At 34.8% G+C, this 10,986-nt stretch overlaps 1 protein-coding gene across 1 annotated transcript; it reads right to left on the bottom strand.

The window, feature by feature from the left end:
- Nucleotides 1-1,190: 1,190 nt before the first annotated feature.
- LOC140432271 (microtubule-associated serine/threonine-protein kinase 2-like) lies at nucleotides 1,191-10,977 on the bottom strand (the record flags this gene model as incomplete). The annotated part of the gene is made up of 5 exons (XM_072520085.1): nucleotides 9,961-10,977; nucleotides 8,870-9,051; nucleotides 8,510-8,801; nucleotides 3,658-4,385; nucleotides 1,191-1,261 (listed from the first exon to the last, which is right to left on the bottom strand). Coding segments are annotated over exons 1-5 (2,290 nt in total), but the record flags the coding sequence as incomplete, so codon positions are not given.
- Between the last annotated feature and the right edge of the window lie 9 nt (nucleotides 10,978-10,986).

Raw genomic sequence — 10,986 nt, 5'->3', positions numbered from 1 at the left:
TTATAAGAAGTTAAAGTTTCGTTATTCAATTTTACACAATATTTCGTTGGCTAGAAATGAAAATTTAATGTTTATTGTTGAAAAAATAGCAATAATTGGAAAAAAAATGAAGTTAATCCTTTAAATGTTTTCGACTTTCTAAACTTGACTTACAAGCTCCATATTCCGCCTAGAAAAACTTTTTAATATGTTTAAAACGTGTGCTAAATTTTCGGCCGGATAGGTTTTGCATAATAATTTTGCAATCCAGCCTACTGGAAAAAAATCGCATATTTTCAAATTTATAGTAGGCCCTAAATAAGGCTCTCAGATAGTTGCAAATTTTTTTACATATAAAAGAAGGCTCAAACTTTCAAACGCTTTTTTGTAAAATTCAAATCGGTTCACTAGGAGAGCCTAGCCTAGGATTCCAGCAAAAAAATAGCTTCCTATGGAAAATGTCCATTATGGTCTGAATTTCTACAGATCCCGCCTAGTCTAGAACTCTTCAATACAATACAATGTAAACTGGGACAGAGTAGGACTCAACGGCAGAAACAATAGATGTCATCCATACCAGTAAGCAACTTATGGAGAAATAATAATATTAGGACTAAGAAAACTAATTGAACGAATTTAAACAAATAACATACCATGAACTACTAAAAGAAATCATTTAAGATATAGTGTGTAAAATAAAGCAACAGAATAAAATAGCTACGACATATATGGAGAGTAGGATCAACTATAACCATCTTTTCAATATCACATGTCTCTAAGACACGTCATTACATAGGACCTCAACAAGGCTTGTATGCAACAATGCAAAGAAAAACCAGAGGGAGGAAACTATGTACAAAATAATTTACAAAATTAAACAAGAAAACGAGTACCCTACATCATTAAAAGATATCTATAGAACTTTAAAACCGGAGGAGACAGGAGTTTATCCACTCTATATAATTGTTTGTCGACTTATCATTTATATGTACCTGCTTGCGAACAGTGCTTGCGTTTAAACATAAATTATCTTTTTTTTGTCAATTTGTCAACTCATTTTGTCAATCAAGTTTTTGTTACCTCCTGTTCCACAATAACTGTTATAGTATGTAATGTGGTATGACCAAAGTTGTAAGGTTATTCTTTATGTACATTTCCTGTGGAATAAATTATATAATATGAATTATGTTAATGTAAAAAAATACACTTACATGACATTAGACCAACTTTGCTCAATCCGAAGTCTGTAAGTTTGATGTGGCCAAGTGCTGTTATCAGAAGACTGAAACAAAAACCAACAGTTTTAAACTTAAAACTTAATATACTAATAACTAATAATAACTTATAAATACAAAAAAAATATTTAAAAATTCCTTTATAACAGGTATAATATTAAAAAACCCTATCGGGCTGCATCACAGAACGTTTTCGGAATTAATATTCCATCATCAGTGCTATCTGGATGTACATGTTTTGAGCCACTAAATACTTGGGTAAAACCCCTTTAAATGTTGTTAAATTAACTTTAAGTTACATTATTTAACTTTATAAACTAGGATGTTTAAGTTACAACAGGAATAGATGACATGGCAACGTAAGACTCCACTGGAGGTTGCTAGTCCTGAGGCGAAGTGTCTACGAGGACTTGTTGATAGCAACTGTTGATACCTTTATAGAGGAATTTTTAAATAATTTTTTTGTGATACATGGTATACAGACAGCTACAGGAATTTAGTTTCCTTGTGGATTTAATATAAATATATTATTCTGCATTAAAAACAATAACATTTTCTGATTTTATTTAATCTATAGTCGAAGCCACATTTAGAATGTAGTGCAGGTAAGATAGGCAATATATTTCCTACGGGAGAATGGCAGACCAAGTTGCCGGTTTGCCCCGAGCGGCGCATCAGGACCGGATTTAAGAATCATAGCACTGGAATATACGCACACAAAACAATTGCCTACGGTTGTTCAACAGACTATCATTATTGTTTCAACTAAAGCATGATTCAATCAGATATGTATAAATAACAGAGTTACATTGTCGAACTAAACAATAACATGAAGAAAAATACTATAAAACAGTAAAATATATCAAAAACTCATTGTCGATAGCTTATCTATATTTATCAATTTTCAATAGCTTCCATTGTCAACACATTCTTTGGGAAATAAAATCATTGTAAAAGCATTAGAAGTGAATCAGTTTTAATCCCCATTGTCCACGCAAAGCAAACATGTCTCTTTGTCTATTTGGGTACTGGTCATTAGACCAAAAACTTGTTGGCAAAAACTATGAAAGCCGTTGCCAGTATCTGTCGTGAATTTCAAACAGGGTGTGACTCTCAGTGTGCAAGTAAAACGTGTGGTGTTAAATGTATTGAACTTTTAATTTGGAAAATTTTAAAATATTTGGAAAAAGAGGTCCAGGAAGAAGAACATCTTGGTTAAATAACCTCAGAATCTGGTTCAATACAACATCTGTGCAGCTTTTCCGCGCTGCTGCAGATAAGATAAAGATTGCCATGATGATCGCCAACATTCGTAACAGATAGGCACATCAAGAAGAAGAAGATATAAAGAAAACCTGGCAATCGTGGTCAAAGGAAGTTTTACCTTTGACAAATGGTGTGGTACAGTTATCGCCTGTACTAAAAGAAGAACATTACATGGACTTTTCCACCAGTACTCAGGGAGTGAAGATTCCATTTGCAAGTCCAAAGGTGTCATATTCGGGAAGAAGATCACACCGAAACTACACATCCTAAATGTTAAACAGAGGGTTGTAATCGACAAAGCCAAAAATGAAATGGTTGTACGCAATAATGCCCATGATAACTGGATCACTGGTTTGGTACAACAAAACGCAGCAGTCTAGCAGTTCGACTGCTTAGTAGCATTCAAAGATTTGCATGCTTCAGTGTCAACCTTTCAGGTTATAGGAGGCAGAGGTAAAGTCTTAATACACACGCTGCTACAGGGTAAGGCTCCTATAAGTGTAATCCAAGGGACATAATAATCAAGGTTGTATCGGAAAATAAAGACAGATCCTGTTTTAGGAATACCCGCCTGTCCGAAATGGTTCGGAGATATAACTTAACAAACATTTTCAACCTACGATACTAAAAAGGAGTGAGAAACCGGTACGCCAGTAATAACAAGCTCTTCGGTTCCAAACGCCAGTAATAATAGACGGTTCCAAAACTAACATTCTGGCTGTTTGAATGTCGTTACTCGGGTTCGAAGAATTTTGCCTATCTTAATGGGTGGTAGTACACCCTTTACAGCATACTTACTAAGCTATAGTCGGAAAATTATTAAGATAATAGCGAGACTGCTGACTGGACACTGTAGGTTTAAAAAAGGTTTTTGGTAGAGTATGAGGAGACCGTAACAATACTATGATATCTAAACATCAGATAGTTAAAACCACAAGCATCAGGATATATGCAGAGACCACTATCAAATCTGTGAAACCTCATCAAGAGGGCCGCCCTAGATGAAGGAGCTTTATTGATGAATAAGTACAATAGATTTGCAAAATTCGCAGTGCGTTAGTCTGTTGCCTCCAGATTTCTACCTATCTAAATTAATAAGATGTAAAATGAATTATAATTTTATCTTAGTAAAATGCTTTGCTTATATATAAATATAAAAGATAAATGATGAACTTACTTATCAGGTTTTAGATCTCTATGCACTATCCCATAAGAATGTAAGTACTCAACAGCAAGTACGGTCTCGGCAAAATAAAATCGGGCCATATCAGCTGGTAGGACTCCAATATTTTTCAACAAACTAGCACAATCGCCTCCTTCAACATATTCCATCACCAGGCAGAGATGCTTTTTAGTTTCGAAACTGCAATACATACTGACTACAAAAGGATTGTCTGCAAAGCTAAGGATATCTCGTTCAGCAAAAACTTGTTCTACCTGATTGCGCAACATTAAGTTGTTTTTGTTGATCTTTTTCATCGCAAATCGTAATCTGGTTTGTTTATGCTTCACCAAGTATACCGCTCCATAGGCACCATTTGAAATCAGTTTGGCAACTTCAAAATCATGTTCGCTTGGGTTACACAGGGTCTTCCTCATAGTGGGAGTTGTGTTCAAAACTACTGGCTTGTTCTCATTCGACCAGTTACAATCTCGTAGTTCCTGTTGAAGTTCTGCTATCGGATCTCGATTTAAACCTAATTTCTGTATAATATATTGTGGAATATCTGCTTTTATACCTTGAACACCTTTTACCTGGCCCTCTGCTGCCTCTAGAAAGTGATAGAATTCTTCTGGATCAAACTCCAAACATTCTAATAAACGGGCCGGCCGAGATATGATTAATAAAAGTTTCTTTATAAAACTTGTCAGTAAGTTAGCTGCACCTTCTGATTTTTCCCTAGTCTAAAATAAAGTTTAAATATTAGTTTACATACTACTTGCAAAAGAAGTAAACAAACTGAGTGATATAGGTACAATGCGTATAGAACAGGTATAATTTTGTACAGCGCTGACTACTGCGACTCCAAAGAGCTTACGAAATCTGGGAGATTATACACTCAGGTGCAAAAAAATCGATCCATGGGTAATATTTGCTGAAAAAAGAAAACGTTTGAAGATATTAGTTTTAAATCAGGTATATATGTAAAAGTATATGTTAGATTAAAATCATTTTTACAGATTATCCAAAAAAATCATTTATTTATAGACATACGCCAAAACTCAAAAATACAAGAATATTCAAAACTTTCTGAAATTAAGAAAAACATTGATAATAAATCAATATCTAGTGTTTCCCCCTCGGGCCCTTATAACAGCCTGTACACGTCTAGGCATTGAGGTAATTAACCTCTGGGACCTCTGATCCAATTGGTCCCATATTTCTTGAAGAGCCGCTGTAAGTTCAGCCAAATTGTTTGGACGGGGTACTCGTGCTCGAAGACGACTTCCCATCATATCCCATAGATGTTCTATGGGATTGAGATCGAGACTGCAAGCTGGCCAGTTCATACGGACAATTCCCACCTCCTCTATATATTGGTTGACGATTCTAGCACGGTGAGGACGCGCATTGTCGTCCATAAAAATAAAATTAGGTCCAATGAAAGGAGCAAAAGGTACCACATGCTGATCTAAAATACTTGTTATGTATCTTGCAGCAGTCATAGAACCTCTATCTACAATAACTAAATCAGTATGGGCTCTGAACTGATACCAGCCCAAACCATAACGGAGCCCTCCCGATAACTTATTCTTTCGCAATATTACATTGAAACTATCGCTCTCCGTGTCTTCTCCAAACCCTTTCTCGGCCGTCTGGTAACCTTAGACAAAATCTGGACTCATCTGAGAACAATACATTGCTCCAATCTGCATCATGTTTTCCAGTTTTCATGTTCTCTTGCAAAAGCAAGGCGAGCTCTGCGATGTTCTATGGATAGTATTGGAGATAGGGCTGGCTTTCTGGAAATATAAATTACCTTCTACAAGTCGTCGACGAACTGTCCATCTGCTTACATCCACATTTCTCACTTCGCTCAGACGATATGCCAGTTCAACTGAAGTAAGATGATGATTTCTCAAACATGATGAGACCAGAAATCGATCATCTCTATCGGATGTACCCTTCTACGACCTGATCCTGGTCTTCTTGTGAAGTTACCACTCAGAGATCTAAAACGCCGAACTGCTCTTTGAACCGAAGATCGACTAACACCCAACATTTCAGCTGCATAATATTGGCTACGACCATCTTGAACTAAAGTCACCGCGCTTGCAGCATCTGTCGGAGTTAGAGACATTTAGGAAGGATAATTAAATAAAAATATAACACGTTTTGAAAATAAAATCACTACACTAGAATGGTTGTTGAATTTAAAACAACATTCAATAAATATCTACTTGCTTCAGACCCTTTTTGACAAAAACCTGAAATACCAATTTGTTTTAAGAAATATAAAAAGCAATATTAAAAATATTATTTTATTTCTCGTATACGAGGGTACAACTAAATTTACATACGTAATTTAATGTCTCTAAAATTATACAACTTCAAATAAATAAGGAATGGATCGATTTTCTTGCACCTGAGTGTAGCATTGTCATGGTATGGGAAAAGCTAGTGGGAATAAAATGGACGCAGAGACAAAAAGAAAAAGAGATAGCTCAGAAGAGGATTTTTCTGTAGACTCTATTCTGTAGAAGGTGTAACTTTATAAACGTCACATCACTCATTGGCTGTAATAGTGGCACATCTCAAAAAAACATGTGTTTTGGGCTAGCAATATGTGTAAATGTTAAAATACACATTTTTTTTTTTCAGCATCAAATTGGCACAACTCATAATTCAATATTAGGCCGTAAGACGTATTATGTGATTAGTCCCAAATATTGGCTGCATTACTGACACTACTCAGTTTGCGTCCAACGCTCAACAGGAATAGGGTACGTTCTTGTCATCAACAATGTCATTTAGTGTTGTGCCAGTATTGCTTGAAAGCGTTGTGTTTTGAATCGATTTAAAATTGTGCTGTCATTGCAAGAATATTTTAAATAATATATATATTTTTTAAACTTTTTAAAAATTAAAAATTAAGTATTTTTTTAATGATAATATCGTTACGTCATATTATTTCTTCTTGTATTTCATAAAAAAAAAATGACAAAAAAACTTAAAGCTGGCGCGTAGTGTCATCACACGCCGCTTTCAGTGAGAATTTTCAAGAAAATGATGAATTAACGATACCAACATTAGGTAGGTTTATTAAAATGTGGTAGAGCAAGTAGGACTTTTTAACTTTTTGAAAAACTGGTACTTAATTTTTATTTTTAATTCAATTTTAGTTTAGAAACTTTTCAAACTGATGAAGGAGAAGTATTGCAGAATATAAATTCTCTTCCAGATAGTGCTGTATTCACAACGTCATTGGTAATTATTGTTGATTCTCAGTCCTCATCTACATCTGAGGATAAAACGAAGTCACCAGAAAATAACCAGAAGCCTAAAAGCCGAAAGCAGCACCAGGACAATCGAAGAGAAATCGAGTCAAAATATTGAGGAACAGTGGTAAACCATATAAAGCTCTAAATAAAACATAGAAATGCGTGGCCGAAACGTCCGCCCTCCCTGTTATACTAAATGTCGATTGAAATGTTTTAATAAACTCTTTGAGGAGGAAAGAATCATCATTTTTCATACACTGCCTTTTTCAGGCACTGACAGAATGGCACAAAGAGCTTTTATTGCCCGGTTCTTGTAAAAAATTCGACCACTGTATAAATACTTATTATAAGTGAACAAGACAAGAAATCTTAATAAGGCTTTCTTTTTTGAAAAAATGGAGAAAAGATAAGAGTATGTAGATATAAAAATTATTCAATCTACGAAGTTGACACTAGGCATAGGAAAACGGAATCAAACCTTTTTCACATCACTAAACTTATTACAGTGTTGAAAGAGAATATCTACTAAACAATTAGGCTAAATATCGTTTAGAATGGTTCTTTTTCAAGGGGGGAAACAGTTTTTCCTTACATCTTTACACCTCTCTTTTCTTTTCATTAATTTATGTAATATTGGTTTTAATAGTTTGTTACGCCACTGTCAAAATACTTAAAGTTTCATTTAGCTTTTGAGGATGACTCTTGTTTTGTCATTATTACCTTTTATTACTGCCATAAGAGATGTGATTTTAATATTAATTAAAAGCTTCAAATGTTGTTTATTTGCAGGTAATGTAATTTTAAAATAATATTATACAACTAATAATATATTTGTTCTTTTTGCAGAGAAACGCAATTGAGTTTTAGTAACGGACCCTTTCTGTTTGAAGAAACAAACATTAATTCATAAGATTAGTTAATATAATCTTTTATTTGTCCGTCCCTTTCTCTCTGTTCAGATTTGCATTTAAGATAAGATGTATCTACACCTGAAATACAGAGCCAGTCGAAGCCTAAATAATTAGCACCCAACGTTAAAGATAGTAACTGCACTCTTATACATTGGTTGTTATATTGTTAAAAAGGGAAATGAGGGACTCTTTCGAGTCTACCAATAAAAATAAAAACGAAACGAGCAGAGGACCCGCTCACGGACTCTGTCTCTACTGCAAATAGTTCTCAATGAACCGAATCAGACAAATCAAGGTCATACGAACAAACCTTCAGTACTGTAAGGCAGCTTCAGCAGAACTTTTTGCTACTCTGAGATAGCGCGTCGCCTTGATACAACAGTCCTGGGTAAACCAGAGTCAAATAGAAGTCCCGAGGACTTGTATAATAGCTAATGGAAGGTGTATAATAAGCCAATTGACTGCAGTGGGACCGGCGCAAAACAAACAGCTTCCAGAGAAGAAAAAATCAGGGCAACCATTAGCAAATACAATAAGTATCTGGAACAACTTTTTTAGAAGCCTACATCAGTTAGAATGAAGTTATATGAAAGGATCACAGCAAAAAGATCTTTAAGGTCACAGTGTTGAAAATATTATGAGAACAAAGAATCTCTTTGAAATCTACATTCTTACCTCTGTTAATAACCTTTCCAAATTTTCAGACATCTCATGAAAATACTGACTGGTAATAAGTTTGCTTTGAGATTTATGTAAGCAGTCTCTAGCTATTTCCAAAACTTGATGATGGACGAAACGGACGATGGGTAAATAATCACAATCTTTTCCAAAATCTAAAATTTTATTTTCTTCGATGAAATTTGCTAGTCTTTCCTCCATTTGTTGGGTTGCTTTCGGGAATCTTTCTTTGTATAATACGTTCATCATACATATTTCGTTGTCTATAACTGGAGATCTACTCGGACTACTGCAAGGAAAACAGAAAGTTTTAGTACAATTTCTAAAAGTAAACGTTTTTTCTTTTAAATTTATTACCTTAAACTCCTAGACCGTGGTCTGTGAAGGGGTGATCGATGACTAACCGATGATGTTTCTTCACCACTTGGTATGGACGCATTACTTTCGTTACTTGAGAAGTGATGAGTTAATATTCGAATATCTTCGGAAGTTGGAATATGTGGTAACTGATGTAATCTTTCTTGACTAGAGCATTTTGACTAAAACAAACATTTTAATTAGATGTTTGTAAAGTGAAGTAATATTTCTAGTATCTAAAAATCACGTCAAATAAATTGAACTTAAAAATAAAATGAGGCTTGATCCAACCGTTGACCGAAACGGTCAAGCTCCGTTAACAATAACAGATATTATCGATAAAGTTAAAAAAGTTTTCTGTAAAATTATAATTAAATAAAAGGTGTTGTAGGCCAGTGAGTCAATATTGTAAATTAGGCGAAAATAAATTTAAATTAAAATTTATTATGTATTTTTGTATATGTACAGGGTGTCCCAAATTGGTATGTTTTAAAGGACATACCGAAGGAGATAGAAAAAAAAGTAGTAAAGACGTCATGACTTCTTTTTTCGATCTGTCAGGAGAAAGGTGTCAATTATTATTACAAAAAAATTCAAATCAAATTCAAAAATCAAATTATGAAGGATTAGTATTCGCATAATAAAATGTTAGAATGTCTTACTGAGCGTTTTGTATCTAAGTGTCTTTAACCCTTTCCGACACGAATTTTTTAAAACGATATATAATTTTTTTTAAGTTTTAGCGATTATTAGAAATATTTTTCTACAATTTTTAAGCTCCTCAGGAAATTTGTCAAATTTGACATTCTGAAGTTACGTCATGTACACTGCAGTGTACACAATGATTAACAGACACATATCAATATGAAATGATTTTTATTTATAAGACTGTAATTGACAAAAACTATTTATTTGGTATGAAAATCTGTAAAACAGTTTTGATTTCGAGCAATACATAATGATACTTGACATTTTGTGCAACGAATATACGTTCTTGATCCACAGTTGCTTCCTTTACAACGAGCGATTTTGTCACAGAAAGTCGGTAAATGGCCAAAGTTATCATAACGAATATCTTCAATCGGACGCACTTGTTTACCAGAAGGACCTGCTGCGTTACCTACAGGAGAACTACCTTGAGGATGTAGAGGATTATTTGAAACTGGTCTCCCCCGTTTTTTGCTGGGTATTTTTCCTGCCAAAATAAGTGCCTCAGCAACGTGTTGTCGAAAATGTATAAGGTCCATGACATTTTTTTGCGGTATTTTCAGCTCCTCCGATTGCTTTCTATATTCCAACCAGCTGTTGGTGACAGCCATGTCAACAGCATGTGACATTAATCGAACAGTCCATTTCTTTGTTCTGATAAACGATCTGTACAAAGAAATAAGAAAATCGCACTTGTCAACACCTCCCATCCCATTGTTATAAAGAGAAACTACTTTGGGGCGTGTCACTTCAATATACTCTTTTATCTTCTTATCCCATCTTCGACATACATCAGAAGAACTTACTCCAACGAAATTGGAACCCAGAGTAACAACTCCGCTATCAATCCACTTGGTTAGTACAACACCAGATTTTCTGCAGATAACGTTCTCGACGAAACCCCTGGTAAGTTTCTTTTTATTCTCTTGGCACATAGTAAAAGGTGGTTTAGAAAAGCGGTCCAACCGAATTGTACCAGCGGCATATATTGGTTTCTTTGACAACCATTGAAATAACCAATAAGAACTGAAATGATTGTCAAAATAAAGTTGTGCTCCTGGAGGTATTTGCTCGGATAGGTGCATTACTACAGCCGGAGACTGGCCAAACAACATATACTCTGCCTTCAGTTCTGTATTTGCACCTTGGTAGACGATGAAATCATATATTGTTCCACTTATCCCACATAATAGGAATAATTTTATACCCCATCTCGTCGGCTTATTTTTAATGTATTGTTTAATATTCACAGCACCCTTAAAAGGAACCATTTGTTCATCGATACTATATACCTCCTCCGGTTCCAACTGCCTGCATCTTTTTCTTATGGTATTGAAAAGGGGGCGTACTTTCCACAGTCGGTCTTCCGGCTGTTGATCTTCGTTGGAAGTGAAATGCATCGTATTTCG

The sequence above is a fragment of the Diabrotica undecimpunctata genome, unplaced genomic scaffold (genome assembly GCF_040954645.1).
Source record: "Diabrotica undecimpunctata isolate CICGRU unplaced genomic scaffold, icDiaUnde3 ctg00003447.1, whole genome shotgun sequence".
Lineage (NCBI taxonomy): Eukaryota > Metazoa > Arthropoda > Insecta > Coleoptera > Chrysomelidae > Diabrotica > Diabrotica undecimpunctata.
Note: the sequence above shows the minus strand (reverse complement) of the source record. Positions and strands in the feature narration are given on the sequence as shown.